Here is a 23,662-nt window from a genome sequence, read left to right as displayed (position 1 = left end):
CATACAAACTTTATACAAATATGTACAACACACAAAATGGAAAATTACACAACCACACTAAAGCTTTCACTCCTCACGCATTCCAGTTATATTCCAAAGACATTAGTAATCAAAGAACATTTATGTACAAAAACATCAAACAGTGAATACCACTGAGGTATCGGTCCGTGTCAGAATTAGATACAATTGTAACTTAAATCAGCCCTATATTATTGAAATCATAAATCACCATAGTAACTTAATCAAGACTGAACGCAATATATTTTGTCTTCTTTATAATCTTTTTCTGTGACACTGGACCATCAAGGTCGACGCGTTTCGAACCCCCTTAATGTAGGGGTTCTCCTCAGGACCAAACACGATTTCTAAAAAACAAAAACGTGTGAACTAAATTAGCTTATCTGCACTGAAAAAATGCGATTTGAAGAACTAAGGAACAACTACCAGTCAACTCGCCACCGCCTACCTGAATTATCCTGTGTGTGGGGACAAAGTCCGATGTAAATGAATCTATACAACAAGACAGACAAACACAATGACAGAGTTATGTATGTGACATTCAGTTAATTAGACATTCAGTCAGTCAGCATTGCTGCAGGGAGTTAGTGGGGGAACACGCTCACCTTCCGTCTTTGTAAAAATTCGAAGACCTAAACGGAGGACAAGAGCTCAGTCAGAGACTTCGAGGGCAGAATTCATGCAATGCTTACTGCTGTGGAGCAGTGCGTCTGGCAATCTGCTTACCTGATGTTGAAAAGATTCTCGCTGAGTCAAAGTGTTTTTCTTTTTCTCCCCGTCGGGTTAAGTCCAAGCAGAACAGCGGGGTCTGAAACTAAGCAAACATCACGGATCAACCAGAATGCAATGCAGACGGATGTGTCTTTATCAACTCATCCGGTTTGTTAATAAACCTTTGTTTACAAACTTTGCTATGGCAACTCCATCTCGGGACTGCCACTCATTAGCTGGCCATGGTTGATGACGAGGCTCCTGTTAAACACGTGGCGTCTTTTAAAATGACGTGAGCAACATAGGCAGTACGCATACGGCCCCAGTGATGACGCACCCCGTGTAGAGCACCCGGCGAGAGAAGTAAGAAGACGTTTTGTCTCTTTTGTTAAACGCTCAAACTTAGGATTACCGCTGCAAGACGTTAACATCCGTGATGTTTGCTTAGTTTCAGACCCCGCTGTCCTGCTTGGACTTAACCCGACGGGGAGCAAAAGAAAAACGCTTTGACTCAGCGAGAATCTTTTCAACATCAGGTAAGCAGATTGCCAGACGCACTGCTCCACAGCAGTAAGCATTGCATGAATTCTGCCCTCGAAGTCTCTGACTGAGCTCTTGTCCTCCGTTTAGGTCTTCGAATTTTTACAAAGACGGAAGGTGAGCGTGTTCCCCCACTAACTCCCTGCAGCAATGCTGACTGACTGAATGTCTAATTAACTGAATGTCACATACATAATTCTGTCATTGTGTTTGTCTGTCTTGTTGTATAGATTCATTTACATCAGACTTTGTCCCCACACACAGGATAATTCAGGTAGGCGGTGGCGAGTTGACTGGTAGTTGTTCCTTAGTTCTTCAAATCGCATTTTTTCAGTGCAGATAAGCTAATTTAGTTCACATGTTTTTGTTTTTTAGAAATCGTGTTTGGTCCTGAGGAGAACCCCTACATTAAGGGGGTTCGAAACGCGTTGACCTTGATGGTCCAGTGTCACAGAAAAAGATTATAAATAAGACAAAATATATTGCGTTCAGTCTTGATTAAGTTACTATGGTGATTTATGATTTTAATAATATAGGGCTGATTTAAGTTACAATTGTATCTAATTCTGACACGGACCGATACCTCAGTGGTATTCACTGTTTGATGTTTTTGTACATAAATGTTCTTTGATTACTAATGTCTTTGGAATATAACTGGAATGCGTGAGGAGTAAAAGCTTTAGTGTGGTTGTGTAATTTTCCATTTTGTGTGTTGTACATATTTGTATAAAGTTTGTATGTAATTGTATATGTTGTATATATTTATGATATGCACTAAAAAAGTTTTGGTTTTGAAAATATGAAAAACGTCTGAAAAAAGATTCAAATAAATTTGAAACAAATGTGTTCATAGACTGTCATGTTTAATTCATAACAGATCTTTCGGATAGTATATAAGGAAACAGCCCAGTACTGGCACTTGTATTGTTTGCTTAGTATTGATGAGTGACTGCATGTATGAGTGACTGTATGGGTGAATGAGTGGATGTGTGTGTAGACCTAGGAGTCAGTGAGTGGGTATGTAGTAACTGGTATTGCTGTTTCTATGGTTTCAAAAATGGTAGTCTGTATTTTAGAGTGGGTGTATCAAAGGGTGTGAGGAGGTGCATCAGAATATCACATGGATGATGTCATCAGTGATGTCATTTGAGATGTCATCAGTGATGTCATCAGTGGTGTCACTAACCATATCATGAACGATGTAATATGTGACATCATCAGCAGAATGACTTTTACCATTTCATAGAAACCAAATCATAGAATCTCTTTATTTCCAAATTGGCTTTTGCATACTTATAGGTTGCAGGTCTAACTTTTTTTTTTAAATGTTGGTGAGAGGTATTTATTTCAGTGCTTAACTTCAGAGGACATTATGTAGGATTTCTATATTTTTCATTGTCAAACAATTACTTTGGATGCTTTTAATTCACTGGCCCCTCACCACACTTAAAACATCATTCAACCCTGATCCCTAAAAATCCCTTTCCATGCCTAAATAACACCCACCCCTAGTCCCTAAACTCCACGCATCACTGAACCCTAAAAGCCCTTTTTACCCCTAAACGCGACTCATCCTTAAATGATAAACTATTTATTAGCCTGACCCCTAAATTCCATTCAACCATAAACCCTAAACCTCCCTGCTTCTCAAAACAATCCACTCATTCCTAAACATTAAAAACCCTTTCTACTCCTAAGCTCCTCCCATCCCTGAAACCTTAAAACCCATCACCGCACCTAAATTCCACTGATCCTCAAACCCTAAAAACAAAACCTCTCCACCCCTAAACACAACCCATCCCTGAACCGTAAAAATCCCTTACCACCCTTACGTTCCTCTGATCTCCGAACCCTAATGAACCTTTATACATCTACACTCCGCCAATACATGAGCCACCATTAAAATCCTTCACCACCCTAAACTCCACCTATTCCTGAACCCTAAACCTCTTTTTACCCATACACTTGACCAATCCTTAACTCCAAAAATTCCTCACCAACCCTAAACTCCACCCATCCTCAACCCTAAAACCCTATGCTACCCAGAAACTCTTCTATTACTGAACCTTAAGAACCGTCACTAGCCATAACCTCTGCCCATTCCTGATCCCCCAAAAAAACTTGTCATCGCTAAACTCCACCCATCCCTGAATGCAAAAAAAAAATCACCTCCCCTAAAACTTCACTCGTGTTAACCCCAATAACCCCTCACTATTCCTTAACGTCACCCATTCCTGATCCCTAAAAATCCCCTTATAATCAGTGAACAACACCGATCCCTGAACCCAAAAACATGTTACTACCCCTAAATTCCCCCAAAGGTTAACATAATTGTGGATTTTTCTTCAAAATGAGCTTTCATTTTAAACATTTCCTTTGATTTCCATTTCATTTATATTTCCTTAAAATTTTCTTTTTCTTTCAATTGGTTTTCCATGAGTTGGTTTCCTCCAATGTGGTTTCTTTGTTTTCATTTTTCCATGTATTCACATACATCACCATGAAAGCAAGCACATAATGTAATTAATAGCCACAGCTTCACCAGACCAGCTGTTTCATGGGTGAAATGGTGCAGTCTTGTTAGAGATTCTGATTCCATCTTGCAACTGTTTCTATTGTCATTTGTTATTTTTATTAGTATCTAATGGTCTATATTGGTTTCAGTTGGAACTGTCAGTTAACAAGTGCAATTGCCTTTGTACATAATGTAGTTCAGAAGGAGATGCACAAAAACTCATACAACATAACAGGGTCCAGAAGAGGTATACTGATAAGTGGACAAAAGGATTTACCACAAGAGGAATGCCGGGATTCAAGTGCAAAACCAGTACATCGCATAGGATGGTTTGGACTTTTGTGATTTTTGCATAAAGAGGCAGCTATTACAGGCAGAGGTTTTGGCATTAGGTAGGGCTGAAGTTAGCCAGGTGTGAACAGTCAGTCTTTCTTGCTCAGCTATCTGGAGACGGGACGCCTAAACTCAAGACGTCTTTGCATCAGTATGCTGTGACACAACTCTGAACTGTAGCCATAGGGACCATGCTCAGTGGTAGGCCCCCGAGTGAACTGATTCCTGGCAGCTTCATTTTAATAAAACACAAGGAGATGATGAACGGAGTACCGCAAGTTTTCAGACACTCACCCCCAATCACAGATCTGGGTTGTATCCATCATCGTTCTTTAGCTCACTTCGCCACCCCAGTTCAGACACAGCCATATGCAAATCAGGGGAAACATCCATTAGTACGCGGACATTTCTTTGCGTACCATTACTATGCATGCGTTAGTACGCATGCGATGTAACAACGCGTCTCCTTAAGTACGCGTGCTGTTACATCGCATGCGTACTCACAATGTCACGGCGGCAAGTTGCTCCCAGGGTCTGCTGCTGCTGCTTTTCCGGGTGCAGGCGAGGACCTAGGAAGCCCACGACGGAGGAAGCCGGAGGGAGCAGGAAAGTGGAGAAGATTGGAACCACGCTTGGAAAGAGGTAAGTGGGGCTGTGTAGGGTCATGCAGGGTTGTGTACTTGTGTAGCGTTGTACTGTTTAAGGGTGGTGTTGTGCAGGGTAGTGTTTGGGAGTAGGGACGGTGGTGTAGATGTAGTGTAGAGTAGTCTATTTGGGTGTAGGGTAGTGTAGGGGGTCGTGAAGGGTAGTGGTTGGGAGTGGGGAATGGACTTGGGGTAGGGGCAGGGTCGTGCTGGGGTAGTGTTTTAGGGTTTAGGGTAGTGTTGTGGGGTTAGTGTAGTGTAGGGTTATTTTTTAGGGTGTAGGGTAGTGTCGGGATGCCGTGCAGGGTAGTGTTTCAGTGTAGGGACAGGTCTGGGGGTAGGGGCAGGGTCGTACTGGGGGTAGTGTTTTAGGGTTTAGGGTAGTGTTGTGGGGTTAGTGTAGTGTAGGGTAGTGTTTTAGGGTTTAGGGTAGTGTCTGGGTTGTGCAGAGTAATGTAGTGTAAGGGGTCGTGAAGGGTAGTGTTTGAGAGTAGGGACAGGACTGGGGGTAGGGGCAGGGTCATGCTGGGGGTAGTGTTTTAGGGTTTAGAGTAGTGTTGTGGGGTTAGTGTATTGTAGGGTTTTAGGGTTTAGGGTAGTGTTGGGGGTTAGTGTAGTGTAGGGTTTAGGGTAGTGTCGGGGGTTGTGCAGGGTAGTGTTTGGGGGTAGGGACAGGACTGAGGCTAGGGGCAGGGTCGTGCTGGGGGTAGTGTTTTGGGGTTTAGGGTAGTGTTGTAGTGTTAGTGTAGTGTAGTTTACTGTTTAGTGTTTAGTGTAGTGTTGAGGGGTTGTGATGGGTAGTAAATGAGTGTAGGGAGCAGAGAAGGGGAATGTGTATGTTAGTGCAGGGGGTAGTGATTTAGGGTTTAGGGTAGTGTAGTGGTGTTTCAGTAGTGTAGGGTAGTGTAGTGTTTTAGATGTGTAGGGTAGTGTATTTTCTATAGTGTTGTGTTTTACACTTTTAAAAAAATAAATATGACATGTTATTCCGCATACTATTTTTATTACTAGGCAAGTTTTTACTTTGCATACATTAACACTTTCAATGTAATGGTATGCGAAGTAAAAACTTGTGTAGTAACGGTTATTGCTAATAACCACGTAGTAATAGCATGCGAAGTAATGGCATGCAAAATAATATCTCATTTTCGCAAATTAGTCTTGACCCTGTGCCTCATGGGAACAGTCCAGCTGGAACTGCCAAGCCGTTTCTTCCCTGCACCGGAAACAATTATCCTGGGACCGGTTTCGAGGTAACATCCCTCATCAGCCAGGATAGCTTGAATCCAGTGACAAAGTGAGCAAGGCACCCACGTCTGGGCATACCCTGCCAACTTAGGGCGAACAAAGCAAACACAAGGAGTTGCTTGCCAACTTAGGGTGAGCAAAGCAAACACAAGGAGATGATGGAGGGAGTGCTGAAACTTTCCAGACACTCACCCCCAGTCACAGATCTGGGTTGAATCCATCATCGTTCTTTAGCTCACTTCGCCATCGCAGTTCAGACACAGCTATATGCAAATCAGTCTTGACCCTGTGCCTCATGGGAACAAGCCAGCCCAAACTGCCAAGCCATGTCATCCCTGGACTGGAAATGAGCATCCTGGGACCAGTTGCGGGATAACGCCCCTCAACAGCAAGGCTAGCTTGAATCCAGTGGCAAAGTAAGCAAAGGACCCACGTCTGGGCATACCTTGCCAACATAGGGCGAACAAAGCAAACACAAGGAGATTATTACACGAAGATGATGGACTGAGTGCTGAAACTTCTCAGACACAACCCCCCCAGTCACAGATCGGGGTTGAATCCATCATCATTCTTTAGCTCACTTCGCCACCCCAGGTCAGACACAGCTATATGCAAATCAGTTTCGACCCTTTGCCTCATGGGAACAGTCCAGCCCGGCTTTCCAAGCCATGTCTTCCCGTTTTATCTTAATTACATTTGCAAAGGGGGACCAAAGCTGATCAGTACAATGACTGGGAACCGATTTGTGGCTGATGTGGATGCTACCAGTCAGTTGGTTTACACTTGATATTGAGGGGGTATCCTTTGGATAATGTTTTGGTGCTTGAGGGGTGCAGCATCACTGTGGTGACTCATTACTATCTCCTTGCCATTCTAATTGGCAAACAGAGTTAGTCAGATATAGGTTTTACTTACAATGTGTTGGTAGGCAGGACCAATATCAACCCATCACTGGGCCAGGATTGTATTGCTTTTTTTTTTACTACAACTGTGACAGAGAATCAAAATCACATGTATCCCAGTGAACTCTAACTCATTGTCCAAACTGTACGAAGAAGAGTGTTACCCATCCATCGAAAGTGCCTTGACAGGTGCATGAAGCTCAATTTAAATGCAAGAACAAGTTGCTAAAACAATACAAATTGAGCCAACCAGATGTGAAAGTTTTAATATCCACTACAACTACAGTACTTAACTTTTGAAATCACTTAATGGTCCATGGGTGATACAAGTTTGGAAAAGCTCCACAAAGCACACAATAACTCAGTGGCATGGTACTCCAGTATGACAAAATTATTTATACGGGAAAAACTTACCACCGATATTTTCCTTAAAATCTCCATTTGCCACAGCATAAGAAAAGTGAACTGCATTAAGAGAAAATAGAGTTGCTTAGGTGTTTCAACATTTAGGGTTTCAAGTTGTTAAAGGGTGTGGGTGCACACGTTAGGTACCAAATTTGATATATATATTTTTTTATTTTGTTTGGAGCCTGCCGTTAACGTGCCAAAATTCAAAGCCTAATCCCCTTATAGCGCTTTATTGTAAAAAAAAAAATAATAATAATAAATGCCGGGCCCAAAGTTTTACTACACCAGTAGTGTGGTGGCCAAAGCTCACATATGCCTAGTCGTTTTTGCACATCATGCCTCTTACTCAAACAACTTCACACTTCATGCGACTTGATCTCTCCCCTGTAGTTTAATTTACATCCCCTTCTTAATCTTTTCCTATCTTTCTTAAACTCCTTTTTTCTGTATTTTGCCTTTTTTACTCTTGCTTGGAGTCGAATGATGATAAATACTTCCTGGTCCCCGAAAATTAATATCGGGGCCACCACGTGTAACTGCTGGCACAAATTAAGCACTGCCCTCTGAAGAGAATGCATTGAGACTGCAATTTTTAAAACCTTGTTTTGTTACATTAGTAGATAATGCATAACCTTAACATTAGCTGCTATTGCAAGCATTCTTGTATTATCTTGTTTAGATCATAAGGTACCAAGTAGGTAACGTTTACTACCACATTTTCAGACCCCTTTTAAAAACCAAGTGTACTTTGGGAATTGCAATTTTTAAAACCTTGTTTTGTTACAATAGTAGATAATGCATAACCTTAACATTAGCTGCTATTGCAAGCATTCTTGTATTATCTTGTTTAGATCATAAGGTACCAAGTAGGTAACGTCTACTACCACAGTTTTAGACCCCTTTTAAAAACCAAGTGTACTTTGGGATATGCAGCATCCCCTTAACCTCCCTTCAATACAAACTTGTCTCCTAGACAGATTTCATGTATCAGAATTCACAGGCTCACTTTTGAAAGGTAGAAAGAGCTCATCTTAACCTTTAGAAGCTAATTGATAAAAGCAGGAAAAAACATGTTAACTGTGCCATTTTACGTCTCGCCTACTCCATCCCGCAGGAATGAGTATGCGAGTCTAATGCAGCTAAACCACTACTTAAACCCAAGGCTCTCAAAAGGCTCCCAAAAAGCGGATTTCGAGAAGTGCACGTCCTTGTGCACGAGCTTGCCCGAGCCTTCTGTCTATCAGCCTCCCTCCCACCTCCCCCCTAATTGCTTTAACTTTCACGGCCTCGAGGCCGTGAGCTACTTGAAAGAGATCCGCTCCGCAGCTAATCTGACATCAGCATCTCTCCCCCTCCCACCTCCCACGGCCGTCCTTTCTGCCCGCCTCGCACACCACATACGAGCTTGCCCCACCACATAATGTGCACCGTGGTTATTTTTTGACAGTGTGCGATGCTTTGCACAATATTCCAGTGCATGTTTCTGTTTGTTTTAGCTCGCCAAAGCGCACGTTTTCTTCATCTGCCTACCTAGTAATGCTTCTCTTCCTCCCTGCCTTGTCTCGCCCGTGTGGCTCTCCCCTTGCCCGAGCCTTCTAGCTATCAGCTTCCCTCCCACCTCCCCCCTAAATGCTTTAACTTTCACGGCCTCGAGGCCGTGAGCTACTTGAAAGAGATCCGCTCCGCAGCTAATCTGACATCAGCATCTCTCCTCCTCCCACCTCCCACGGCTGTCCTTTCTGGCCGCCTCGCACACCACATACGAGCTTGCCCCACCACATAATGTGCACCGTGGTTATTTTTTGACAGTGTGCGATGCTTTGCACAATATTCCAGTGCATGTTTCTGTTTGTTTTAGCTCGCCAAAGCGCACGTTTTCTTCATCTGCCTACCTAGTAATGCTTCTCTTCCTCCCTGCCTTGTCTCGCCCGTGTGGCTCTCCCCTTGTCGGAGCCTTCTGCCTATCAGCCTCCCTCCCACCTCCCCCCTAATTGCTTTAACTTTCACGGCCACGAGGCTGTGAGCTACTTGAAAGAGATCCGCTCCGCAGCTAATCTAACATCAGCATCTCTCCCCCTCCCACCTCCCACGGCAGTCCTTTCTGCCCGCCTCGCACACCACATACAAGCTTGCCCCACCACATAATGTGCACCGTGGTTATTTTTTGACAGTATGCGATGCTTTGCACAATATTCCAGTGCATGTTTCTGTTTGTTTTAGCTCGCCAAAGCGCACGTTTTCTTCATCTGCCTACCTAGTAATGCTTCTCTTCCTCCCTGCCTTGTCTCGCCTGTGTGGCTCTCCCCTGCGCCCTTCCATGATGCGCTCTCCCTAGTGTGCTCCCCCAACCCACGCTGCTTTCAGGTCTGCGTCCTTCCAAAGATCCACCTTGCTATTGCATGTTTGCTCTCCCTGCACCATCTATATTGTTCTCTAGCTTCTAGTACCCATTTACTTCTGCCCTCCAATGTTGCTTCATCCACTCTCAGGCTCACCTCCTGCTCCTCCTCTCACAATGCGCGTGCACTCCCCCCACCCCTCCCATTTGTTCTCTATTCTTGCATTTGTTCACGGCCGCCAGGCCGTGACACCACATCAAAGGGCTTCTCCCAGCGTGCGCGCTGCGGCTTCTCCTCCCCTAATTATTCATGGCCGGCCGTGCTCTGCGGCTTCTCCTCCCAAAATTATTCATGGCCGGCCGGCCGGCCGTACTTTTAGTTTCCCGGCCGCCCCCCACTTCCCATGCATGTCTTGTTTGACGAAATGTTACTCAATGACCTTGCTTTAAACAAGAATGCCCTTAAGACTTTCTAATCAGGCTTATTCTGCCACCCTTATTCTGCTGCTAAGTGATGTTAGTTTAACTCGCACGAAGTCACATTACGTAAAGAGAAAGGCTATATCCAAGTGAGTGCTTTACCCATCACCCACTGAAACTGCTGACCTGTTGCTCCGGCATGTACACAAGAGTGGCATACGCTACGCACTATGATCGCTGCATTGTATGCGGCCATATTGCTTGTGCTGTTCACTTCTGCTAGCACTCCGTACTGTCACCAAGCTAGCTCTCAGGGAGTCTCTTGTGTGCTTTAGCCTGCAGTTTATCGATGTAAACATCCCACGCATTCCGCTGGGGCGCCACCCCCTGCTGCACAGACAGTGTTCTCTACGTTACCGTTTTGACAGCCGCCCACTCAGCCAGAGTCCTAATGTCGGGGCGGGAGTGGACTTCCGGGGTATATCTTCACAGTGCTTCAATGGTGCAAACCCTAGTTTCTCTTGTGCAGCAATGTGCCAGAAGCGCGTCCCTGCCTCGTCTTCCCAGTGCACACACCTACTCATGCCACTGAGCATCAGTGATGGGTGGTAATACAACCCAAAGGTGAGCCGAGGAAATTGCCAGTGCCCACCACACCCAGCGATCGTAGTGCGTAGATCGTAATGGCTTCTGGTAACACAAAGGCACCCGAGTGACTTACGACACAGTTAATATGGCCAACAGCAAATACATGCAAACAATACATTCTGCAGGACTGCTGCTGCCCACCGCAACACATGCATTGCTGTCAAGAAATGGAAAAAACACTGGTAAATGTAAGCATAATTGTATAATAGCTTTACTGTCTTTTTGGATTTTTAAATTACCTTACAATTGTGGCGTTGGCGAATCGATTTTGGTGCATCCTACCACTGCCTGCCACTGTTATCATAGCATACCGATCATTAAAAATGCTGACTCTCAAAGGCCCCGATCTTTAACATCGGTGAAAGTAGCTTGTATATATAGTCATCTTGTGCTCTCGTTATTCCTCATTACAGAAAACAAAAGAATGCTAGCTAATGGGACAGCAATTTACCATTTTTTACGGGTTTCCTATTCTAGTTTGCTTTTGTAGCTGAAGACTTAGATAGATATCTTGTACACTTTGATACGCAGGACCCACAGCACTCACAGTGATTACACCATTCTCGAGGTGCCTTCCACAGGTGAGTGCCATTTAAATAGGTGATAACACGCATCATTCCCTGTTTGTCTCCACATCCACTAGTTTGAACACATTTCCTCGGACCTTGCTATCGGACAGCCGTGTTCTGTTGACGTTAATATAGAACTCTGTGACTGCCTGTGCCGTGCATTAAATACATTTATTAATGCGATCAAAGGCATGCTTGTTGATATTAGATATGTGACACCCTGCGTTGTTCAATATCCGACATGTGATACAGTTGTTATACAGAAAGGCGTTCTGCCTTGGAGCTGCTTGCTTCTGAAAGCTAAAACGTCTTTATAAAACACACACACAACCACACACACACACAACCACACACACAACCACATACACAACCATACACAAACACACACAACCACACAAACACACACAACCACACACACCCAAGCACACACAACCACACACACACAACCACAACCACAAGCACAACACACACAACCACAACCACACACACACAACCACACGCACAACTACACCCACAACCACACACACAACCACACACACAACCACACTCAACCACACACACAACCACACACACAAGCACAACCACACATACAACCACACACACAACCACACCGTCAGTGCACAGTTTCACCAGGCACAGACACCATCAGTCGACAGTGCATGCTTTCACCGGGCACAAACACCACCAGCTGTCAGTGCACACTTTCACCGGGCACAAACAGCACCAGCCGTCAGTGCATGCTTCCACCAGGCACAAACAGCACCAGCCGTCAGTGCACGCATTCACCAGGCACACACACCACCACCAGCCATCAGTGCACGCTTTCACCAGCCACACACACACACCACCAGCCATCAGTGCACGCTTTCACCAGCCACACACACACCACCAGCCATCAGTGCAAGCTTTCGACGGGCACAAACACCACCAGCTGTCAGTGCACACTTCCACCAGGCACACACCACCATTCGTCAGTGCACGCTTTCACCAGGCACACACACACCATCAGCCATCAGTGCACGCTTTCACCAGTCACACACACACCACCAGCCGTCGGTGCACGCTTTCACCAGGCACACACCACCAGCGTCAGTGCACGCTTTCACCAGGCACACACACCACCAGCCGTCAGTGCACGCTTCCACCAGGCACACACACCACCAGCCGGCAGTGCACACTTCCACCACAGCACCACTCAGCACCACCACAGCACCACTCAGCACTACCACAGCACCAAACAGCACCACTACAGCATCACTCAGGGGCACCACAACATCACTATGCACTACAACAGCATCACTGAACGCCACAGCATCACTTGTCCCCAAAACAACATCACTCAGCGCCACCACAGCATCAATCTGTGCAACCATTCAACAACAACTGGTTCAAATATTTTCTGTCAATGTTTCAAGCTTTATTACAAATGTCATAAAAAGATGTTAAATGTTTTCACTTCTGTAATGCTATAGATGTAACATTTGCTAACTTTATAACTATTGGCATTTCTAATAACAAAATTAATACTTTTATATTTTGAAAAACAAACAAAAATTAAAAATTGTTTACATTTTACACACCAAAAGCTCAAACGTTTCTATTGCGAGACCTATTGCATTGTAAATGCTTGTTGGTGTATGCTTCAGATTGGCAAGTTATAGTGTTTTTGATTACAAGCTGCATACGAAACCCCTGCAGAGGAAAAGCAAAATTATAAAGCTTTGTATATCTGTGACATCTGTGACCCTAACTATTTCTGTGCTATAAATATTTTTCCTATAAATGTCTTACCTTCTTACACAATCCTTGTTTACAAGACTTTGGCGCTCGTTCCCAAGATGTTAACACCACTTAATGCATGTAAGTTACATAAGTTTTGGAATGCATTGCAAAGTGTGTATGGGTGACTTCAAACATATTACTGTAGGTGTGAACTCCTTGCGTGCATTGCATTTCTTAGACCTCCCGTGACACTACACTCAGAATCTGTCGCACCCCAGAAAAAATAATCAGTGACTCGCCTTTGATTTTCTGTGCATTTGTTGACACCCGTTTTGCGGCTGGTGGTTTTGTGGACTTGTTGAAAGTGTGCTATCCTGCAGAACAGGTTATGCATCTTTTTTTAACGAGTCAGCCCCTGAAAGCTCTAACTAGCGGTAGTTTCAACAACATTTTATGGATTATGACTTTAGAGGGAAAGTAGGGTCAGCGGTAGGAGCCAGCATTTCAGATTGCTGCTGCTAAAACAATCTTGCTTTATAAATTCAGCCATTAAACTCGCAGCTAGCTGCACCTGGAAAGAAAGAATCCAGTCTCTTTTAAATTTCCCGCGTTCACCACAATGAATAGGGTGGTTCGGGGAAATATAGTTGCTTACGTCTTTTAACCTCTGTTTTGGTTGTATTTAATGTTTAATGCTGAATAAATTAAGGCACGATCCAACCCGAATTTATAGGAGCATTATGTGAGGCATTTTATCACTGAAGTGTAAGCGTGTACCTTTCTGCTAAGATTCGAAACAAATCGCAGTAGATTTTGAGGAAGTGCAGAGACAAAAATAAACGTAAACAAAGATACTACCAACCATGTGCGTCTGATTAAAAAGCTATGTGAGTAGTCTAGGTGTGACGAGGCACCTGGTTTTAAAAGCCACCCAGAAAGCAATTCTGTTCACTCGGTTTTAAGCACTTTGAGCTCAAAAGTTTGAAGGTATGCGTGAAGAGTTCGCGTGCCTGTGCTACAAACCTGCTGTGAAGTGTGCGCCAGTTCTGCAGTGTTCTGCTCTGCAGCCGCATTCCTTTCCCTCGGCGGCAGCCATGTTGCTCGGGGAGCGGAGCTGTTACCTGACTCCTTGAGGGCTGGCAGAGGGGATGTCTAAAATAAGGCTCTTTTCATCCTGCTGTACTTACTGACGTTTCTGCTTCCAGGAGCATTCAGGACCAGTGCCTCCTGAAGCTGTACAACAAGGACCCCGCGCAGGCCTTCAGTCACACCCCCCGGCCGGCGAATGGAGACATAAGGGTGAGTTTCCATTTCTTTTTTTGTGCATGCTTTCTGTTTGTTCTTGCGTCGGGCGTGTACATGTATGTGATGTAGACTGCTACTCGTGTATGGGCAGAAGGGGGCGAGCTCTACTCTGGGCAGACCCAGCCTGACAGGCTCCCGCAGGGCGTGCGTCCCTGGTTCATTGTCTCGCGCCTGGCAGCTGGAGGGGTAAAAGTTAGTTACTTCCTGGTGCTTTGCGCTGGGATTTATAAGTAGGAGGACTTCGTCGGATGTTTACCGAAACCATTTTGATGCGTTTGTGTGTGCGGAGTGTCTGAGTGTTATAATCGCTTCGAAATGGCTAAAAGGCAGAGGTCTGCGCGGAATGTAGGAGGCACACTTTTGATGGGTAACATTTACTGATGTTGGTCTGCCTCGCCGTGGTTTTGTGGAAGGGGTGTAAATGTTGAGATTTCAAGGCGGAGTGTGCATCATTTTAATCAATGTTGCTAATAAAATGCAATGCTCTGAAGTTGGTGTCATTATTCGTCATGCGAAGGTATATAAACAATGCATTTAGTAAGTTGCAGCGCCCAAGGTCTCATTGTCCCTACCTAGCCTTTCTGACCAAACCCCCTCGTTTTGTTCTTTAAAAAAAAACTCGTTTCCTGTAGCGCCCCTGCAATGTTCCTCAGGTCCGAAGCATTCCAAATGAAACCGGGGAAGTTTTTAATTATGGTAGGAGTGCTGAAAAAGCAGAAATGAACGTAATGAATGTAAATTATGAGACGACCAGACTGACTAAGTGTTACCTAGTGACTGTTAGGCAGCGCTACACTACACCGACTTCTGGAAATTCTTTCTCAAAAGGGCTGTGCTTCTGAAAGTTATTAGCTGGTAGCCACAAATGTACATAGACGTCTGTTTACTTTCCTGATTAAAGTGGTATGTATGCGTGGGGCTGGAGAGCAGCTGTGCAGTTTGAGCAGCTCTGCTTTTACAAAACAGTGTCTGTGCCCTGGAAATGGTACACGTGTTTTGTTACTCCCACACACCCCCACCCTCCGAGTCAGGTGATGTGTGGTGTAAACATGTCCTGTAAATCAGGTGGTTTGCTTTGTGACTGCCTGCCTGGCACCCATCATTTTTACTTTCAGGCCAGAGTTTGTTTATGTGTGTTTTTAAGCTTGTACGTTTACACTCGTACGCTGTGCTGGATGCATTATGTATGCTGTATGATTTGTCTGTGCTTTGAAGTCAGCTCTGTTGATCGAGTAAACTTAAGCACTGTATTTTGTTGTGTAGAAAGGTAAAGACATGGCGTATAAAGAGTTTAACATTTTCGTCCATCCCAGCTTAGACTTCTTTCTCAATAGTTACTTTAAACTTTGTAACAGGGCGACAGACAATCAATCACTTTATGCTGCAACACCTTGTTTCTAAACATATTTTTATTCAAAATGACTCAGCTTGTGTGTTGCCAGTTCCTGTGTTAGTTTGTAGCGTTGTGACTCTTTTTTTAAAGCAAATAGCGATGTATAATGCTTAGCGTTTATGCTTGCGGGTCTGTGATGGGTTACCGGTATGGTCTGTTGCAGTATCAAGAGAGTTAACCTATTCACAGAACCAGTTGCGGAAGAGATGGAGAACAGCGTGCACGAAGGGTACAGTTTACATCCGGGGTTGTGCTTCAGAGGAAGGGAATTGTCACAGGTCAGATCCTACGCCACCTGTAATTCTGCACTGTTTTTTGCCAAGTTTACCTGGCATGCACTTCACCCTAGTTGCTACCAAAGCGATATACAAGAAAGCTTGCTTGCTCTAGTCCTTCATCCTAAAACATATGGTCTTACTTAAATATATATACAGTCAAATTAGCTTTATTCGACAATTAAGTAATCAAAGCACAAATACAAATACATGACCTATAAATATTAATCATAAACGTTTTTAAGCTAAAAGTAATAAGAACATTTTAAAAGATTTAAAAAACAGCTGCATTACTATCATCAAACGGTTATAAAGCCATATAATAATCCTTCATAGGTCGCGGCCATTATCAAGAGCATTTAGAGTTATCAGGCCCAGGCCTAGCTTTTGCATTGTAATCCGTTAAGAAAATTGCTCTGGATTCAATTGCAACATGATGACAACAGTGATCAAGATGTACATTCATAAGACAGGTATATAATACTATGTTTCCTTAATTGCCTGTGATCTAATAGACCATGCCCATCCCAGAAATGTTGCCAATGCTATGACAATAGAACAAGTAGGGCACGGAGTATTATTTGACTTGTTCCATTTGGCCGAAAAAGTCCTTATTGGTAGGGAGCCAATTCTAAATTGAAAATAAAGTTTTCTGTCGTGAGGCTTGGTTATTGTGTCCCAGTATGGTTCCAGCTTTTGTAATGGCTTTGCATCCAGAAAATACCCTGTTAGTGTTAAAGGAACGCTACTCCTTACAATGTTGTCATTTACTCAGCCCAATATCTTTCCTTCAATAAAGTTTTTGAAAGAAATGGAATGCTTTCTGGGTTCTCCCATAATGTTGCCATGCCTATCCTCAGCAGAACCAACTTAACTTCCTGGAGACATTTGATTTTTTAAATGAAAATCTGACCTCATTAGAACTTTAAGGCTAGCAGCATAAGATGATAATTCTGGTGTGGACCAGATTCTCCTCCAATAAAGCAAAGGTCGCGATCTGGCTATATCGGCCAGTGCCTTCCTACCTAGATCGTGAAGTAGTGGGCATGCAGGGGTGCTTTGCGGAAGATGGGTTATCTTCCGTAAGAACCGATTTTCCACTATGGTTAGGTTGGTGAGGGTATTGAAGCCCCAGAGCTCCGCCCCATACACCACAGAGTTAACAACTTTTGTGTTGTATATTTCCAAAACTGGGCTAACAGGTTTGGTTAAGGAAGCAACAAACTCTGTTTGTAGGGAACCTGACAGTTGTCGGAGCTTCAGCGTGGCCATATCTAACTGCTTGTTCCATCTCACATCTCCCTGCATTATGACTCCCAGGTATGTAAAGTCCTTAAAAAATCAAGCGGAGAATGGATCACTTGAAACTACAGCACCAAGGTTTTTTAGTTATTGGTGACCTTCTTAAAAAACCCTCATACACGCACGTAGGCGTTGTGGTGGTATATCTTGATTCTCCACCAATTTACGTAGCGTGGGTGCATCATCATAGGGTTCTTCTAGTTGCATGCAACCTCCACCCGGAGGTAACCACTGGGTGTGTAGCAGTGTTCAGAAATAGTGCTCTCAAAAAATAATAGTGAATTTAAAAATCCTTGGATCATCACAAACAAAACTTCTTTATTTACAATAACAATGATTCAAGAGATATTAAAAGATTTTTGTGTAGATTTGGATCGCATTACTAGATCCTCTATACATAAAAGTTGGCCGACATGTTTCAGCCCCACTTTGCCCAGCGTGTCTATGGGGCTTTGTTCAGGACCGAGATGGAAATTAAAAATTGTACTCACACGACTTGTGTAGCACAGAGGTGGTTCAGTTCTCCACCCTCTTTCTATTGAGGCCAGTAGTACCCGTAATTTGAGAAAATAACTAGATATAATTTTGTCATATCAACCCTATATTTACTCTATTCTCTATATAACCACTTCTTAAGTGACTTATTTTAATTACTCGTAATGTTCGCTGTTAGAAATAAATAAACCAGTGCCTCTCTAACACCGTTTAAAATGAAACGTTTCCTTCATTCGCGCACTAATTTAAACAATATATCTCGTCAGTGCTCGTACTTCGTCATTGCCAATGCTTGCGGTTAAAGATTTGTAACCCGTACCTCTAAGTTCTTGGAAGGTAGGTACGGGTTAGCGTTGGGTGATGCTTAAGCACTCGTAGATTAGAACTACAGCTCATTGTTCACGTTAATGGCGAAAACAAGTGACAATTAGTTAACACATATAAACACATGTTGAAGTTAGTAACAGTGCAATTAGAGGTAAAAATCATGTAAAAAAATGAACCGCGCATATTACCACATTACAACTTTTGGTACAACAATATTTCACAATTGAATACGATGGCAACGAGATAAAATTCCTTTTTGTATGGTGGTAGATAAGATAAATTTGTATGCCTCAGTAAAATGTTCACAGTGTTTTTCTCATATCAAGATATTAAAATAAGTCACTTAAGTGGTTATATAGAGAATAGAGTAAATATAGGGTTGATATGACAAAATTATATCTAGTTATTTTCTCAAATTACAGGTACTACTGGCCTCAATAGAAAGAGGGTGGAGAACTGAACCACCTCTGTGCTACACAAATCGTATGAGTACAATTTTTAATTTCCATCTCGGTCCTGCAGAAAGCCCCATAGACCCGGCTGGGCACAGTGGGGCTGAAACATGGCGGCCAACTTTTATGTATAGAGGATCTAGTAACGCGATCCAAATCTACACAAAAATCTTTTAATATCTCTTGAATCATCGTTTTTTTAAATAAAGAAGTTTTGTTTGTGATCCAAGGATTTTTAAATTCACTATGAATTTTTGAGAGCACTATTTCTGGACACTGCTACACAGCCAGTGGTTACCTCCGGGTGGAGGTTGCATACAACTAGAAGAACCCTATGATGATACACCCATGCTACGTAAATTGGTAAAGAATCAAGATATACCACCACAACGTCTAAGTGCGTGTATGAGGGTTTTTTAAGAAGGACACCAATAACCAAAAAACCCTGGTGCTCTAGTTTCAAGTGATCCATTCTCCGCTTGATTTTTGATTACATGGCCTGGAAGCTGAATGGATCCACATTTCTATCTCCCCCACCTTGATTGATGGATGTAAAGCCCTTAACCTGCTCCAGGGGACACTTGTTCAGGACTACGCTACCTCTAAATATTTTATGCGGGTTGAAAGTCATGAACTTAGTTTTAGATACGTTGATTTCCAGGCCCCGTAGATAACCAAACTCTTCGAAGGGTGGCAGGGCCCGTTGCAAACCGTTCGGTGTTTTAGCGATTAACAACGTATCATCCGCAAACATTAGAATGGGAATTCTCTCCTTCGCTAGAACTGGGGCATCAGTGGGAGTGGCTGCCATGAATTTCGCAATCCCATTAATAAACAGTGAGAACAAGGTGGGAACCATTACTCAACCTTGTCTAACCCCTTTCTCTACTGGAAATTAATTTGTCACCTGGCCTTGTGTGCCCCATTCTTGCATAATTTCCCTCATGGAGTCTAATAATAAGAGATAATAACTCACAAGTAGGATTCCTAAAGACGCGCATGTCGCATGACAACACTAGACTCTTATGTCACGTACTAGAGCGAGCTGCTGCGAATGATAAGCCAGCAGTTGCGATAACAGTAGACGCAGAGAAGGCTTTTGACAGAGTATCTTGGGATTTCCTTGAGCAGTGCATGCAGGCATTCAACCTGGGGGAGGCATTCATAAATAAGGTAATGGCCCTATACAAAAACCCCAGTGCAAGGCTAGTAATCAACGAAACGGTCTCAGAACCCTTCAACCTGCAGAGAGGGACAAGGCAGGGCTGTCCGCTGTCACCCTCACTGTTCCTGCTGGCCCTGGAACCACTGATCAGAGACAATGGTGTCAATGACGGGATAAGGGGTTTTACCATCAATGAGGTGATGGTTAAACTAGCCGCATACGCGGACGACATCCTCATAATAACGGAGAGCCCCCAATCCTCTTATTATTGCCCTAATGGAGACCATAGGAGAGTACTCAGAACTTTTAAAGCCTTCTAGCGTCAGAAGGACGCTAATAGGCTTTAAAAGGTGGTCATGCTGACGCGCAGCGGATACGCGCAGCGGGAACGCCGGATTTCCGCCGGAGTTACGCCTGAGTTCAGCCCGTCTGCGCCCGTCCGCGCTGAGGACGAGCTGGACGCAGGACACTCCCGGTTAGTACCACAGCTAACTCATCATTACTCCCTTTTGGAGATATTAGCTTTTAAGCCATCTCATCTGCCCTGTACTCACAGGTATTCTCCGGAGGGGATAATGTACTCCTCTATTTGTCATACTTGTAAATCGGCTCTGCTACCCCCTGTTTGTTCTACAATTAGCTCTATGAATGCCTCTTTATCTTCTGGGGACACGACAACTAAAATGGGATTCCTGGTTAATGCCAGGTCCCTCATCAAAAATAATATCGCGTTCCATGAGTTTGTTGCGGTGAAGTACCGAAAATTATATGATCCCCTCCCAACAATAATCATTACATTACCAAATCCCCTTACCATTACCAATAAGCAGTCGGTCGGCAGTGTAGAAGGTTCAAGCGTTTATTAGACAAACACAAAACTCTGCCAGAGGAGCTCCTTGCGACCTAACCCAAAAGGTCCGCCAAGAAGACTGCTGGCACATTGTCAGCACATCACATATATACAATTGCGTTGGCACCGGCATGGCCTAACATGGAAAAATACAAATTGGTACAAGCTAGTACAGTAATAGGAAAACCCATATAAGGCACACAAAGAGCTCCTGATTTCGCTCAGGCAGCAAGGTCAAACGGGTGACTCCCTTCTGTCTTCTCAGAGACAAACCACCCTGCACCCCTCCCGGAATGTGCTTATCGGCCCTTCCTCGGCTAACTACGACCTTGCCGAGCCTACCGAGCTGAAACAGCAGTTTCTGCAACAGTTGGTTTCTTTCCCAGGAGCAGGGCTTTTAGAGCTAAGGGAGAATAAGGCCTGTGCATGTACGATATTAAAGAAGGCCATAGTATGGTATTCATATAGCGTAACGTGGCATGAAGCTAAGTGAAAGTAAATACCGTAAATACTAATTATGCATGTCTACAGTGTGAGTTTAGTGACACCATGCTAATCCTAACATATCGAATATCAATACTACGTGATCAGGAATCGATTCTGGTACCTCAAACCCTCCTTTTAGCGTGGTGGCGCTAAATGACAACAGACATCTACTCCTCGAATATTTCTTCATCGATGACCATCATATCATGTACCTCTTTCTGCAGCATTTGGGCTTTAACAGCGATAGGGGATGGGACACACAGAGTGGTGATACGGGAAGCACAGTAAGAACAGCAGGCTGGACCACAGTGCATCAAGACACAGCACGTAAAAATGATGGCAGCAGCTCCTCCTAAAATTAACATTATCTTCCATCCCCATGTGGCCAGAAGTCCCCAAAACCAACCTGACAATGACCAAGACCCATTGTCAACATGCATTTCGGAGGCAATGCGATGCAGTTTCTGGATGGCTAGATGGACGGAGGGGGCGGAGTCAGGAATATATACACAACAAGAACTGCCGATGACGCGGCATGCCCCACCCCGATCAGCTAAGATAACGTCTAGAACCATTCGATTTTGAAGCGCTACAAGGCGAGTAGCCTGAATTTCCACCGTTAGGTTTGTTAAAATATCAGTAGTGATATTAATGACATTCTCCACTATTCTAGACAGTCTCCTAATTTCCCTACTATTGAAAATAGGCCCCCAAAAGGGTACTAGACCCTTGCTGAAATCCGTAAATTGCTGCAATGAAGTATCTGTCTGATCAACTTCAGTCATATCGAGCTGTCTACGTGCTCTGTGTAAGAGTGTACTACGGGAATGGCTCGAGGTCACCTCGGTGAAGCTTGCTATCGGTGTGCTTGTGATTGGAGCGGCTGTATTCCCATGATACGACCGCATCGGGTATAACTGATGCGTTTTATGATAGTTGGAGGGAGCCACATAAACAGGGGGAAACAGAAAGGACAGATAACAGCGTCCCCCCCAGTTTCGTGGTAGCCAAGTGTATGCATGTTCCCCACACACGAAGTACACATTGTGGGGAGTAATCAAAGGAGGGCTAATACGTTTTCGCAGTCGATAGGTATAATTGCAGATGCTATTCCCCATTTGTACCTTACCTATCCCTTGCACACAAAATCCTGCAGAAACATTCAAAATAGGGATGGGGACAGTGCGGTCTCTGGTAACATTCCGTTCGATGAAAATCTGAAAGTATTGAGTGGCATTAAAGTCTTTAAAATCATACAGTTCATCTTGTAACCAAGTTTTGTTCATTGCCGCTAAGTACAGCTGTATACAACCTTGTGGGTCAATTATCACCTTATCCCCATGTCCTGTTCTATTATAAGCATAGTGTGTTCGAACATAATCAAGAATAATATTATGCTCATTGACATCTAGATCCCTGAAATGCTCACTCCCATGCCGGTATATCGCCAGAAACAGTTTGTACCAGGCTTCACAACTACCTAGATAAGACAGAGGGCGGGAGAGAAATAGATCATGATTGCGCACTACAGTAGGCAGGAGTCCACAAACCCAACAATCCGTGGCGTTAGTAACATTGTGCGTCTGATGCAACATTTCTATGAATACATTTTTAGCATATTTTTGGCGATGCCTTTCTTTGTGGGGCGCTAGGGTAAACAGGAAATGTTCGGGGGGTGCGGCAGTAGTGGGCAAAAACCTTTGTAATGGGTATTTATGTTCTAGGTATACAAACAGACTCATGAACACAGCTACTATAACAGTTATAGTTACAACAAAAGCTATTTTGACCTTCGTGGTCCATGTGGAAAACATTGGCTCATAAAAAGGTATGCGTCTAGGCGCGATAGGAAACTCTTCTTCTAGGATTACACGACCAAAAGGGTACATTGCTAGCTAAAAGTCCAGAAATAGGCCTAGCAGTCCGACCTGCCAGAGGGTTTCTTCGTTCCTGCGTCCGTCAGAGTCTCACAGGCAGACTCGTATCCCTATTCCAAGGTAGAAGCCATATCCGTTTGAACAGAATCTTCTTTCTGAACAGAGCACAATGATTGAAAAGTTCCAGCTCTCAACGAGTTCAGTCCAGTGTCTTGCTCAGCGCTCAGACCGGTAGTCTAGCAAACCCTATCTTATGCAATGAAGTCCTTCCCTATCTCCTGACAATGTGGTCTGAGGCGCCGTGTGTCGGCCTTCTGGGCCGAAGATTGTATCGCTCACGACCCAACACTTCAGGGTCAGAAAAGAGCACACCCGGGGCTTTCCGTACTGGTGATGTTTGGTCGTCTGGGGTACTTGAAACAGAATTCAACGCTATTGCACGCTCACTTGCAACTTCAGTGGAGACCAAGTCATCTGATCTCGCCGATCCTTCCTGTAGCCTCCGCTCAATCTCGCAGGCGTCAGAAAAGGGCACAAATGCATCAGCTCTTTCAGTTTCCTGTGTTAGAATTTCCCCTGGACGTGACCGCTCACCAGGGAGTGGAAGTGGTAGCCGTTTCAGATGCGAAACATGTATCCAATGTTTGCGGCCATCCACTTTAACCGCCGTCCGGGTGGCCAACAAAATCTGCCGTGGCTCAGACCATCTAGGAGCCAAG

At 44.1% G+C, this 23,662-nt stretch overlaps 1 protein-coding gene across 9 annotated transcripts in view; it reads left to right on the top strand.

Moving 5' to 3' along the window:
* Positions 1-23,662, top strand: part of KIAA1217 (KIAA1217 ortholog) — a 1,321,668-nt gene that overhangs the window by 888,261 nt on the left and 409,745 nt on the right. For all 9 annotated transcript variants that reach the window (XM_078663443.1, XM_078663442.1, XM_078663445.1 and 6 more), the window contains one exon: positions 14,222-14,315. In XM_078663443.1, coding sequence (XP_078519569.1) covers positions 14,222-14,315 — 94 coding nt within the window. The remainder of the gene's footprint in view (positions 1-14,221; positions 14,316-23,662) is intronic.

Source organism: Lissotriton helveticus, chromosome 10 (assembly GCF_964261635.1).
Source record: "Lissotriton helveticus chromosome 10, aLisHel1.1, whole genome shotgun sequence".
NCBI classification, from domain to species: domain Eukaryota; kingdom Metazoa; phylum Chordata; class Amphibia; order Caudata; family Salamandridae; genus Lissotriton; species Lissotriton helveticus.
The sequence above is the reverse complement of the archived record's forward strand: the minus strand, read 5'-3'. Positions and strand labels throughout refer to the sequence as shown.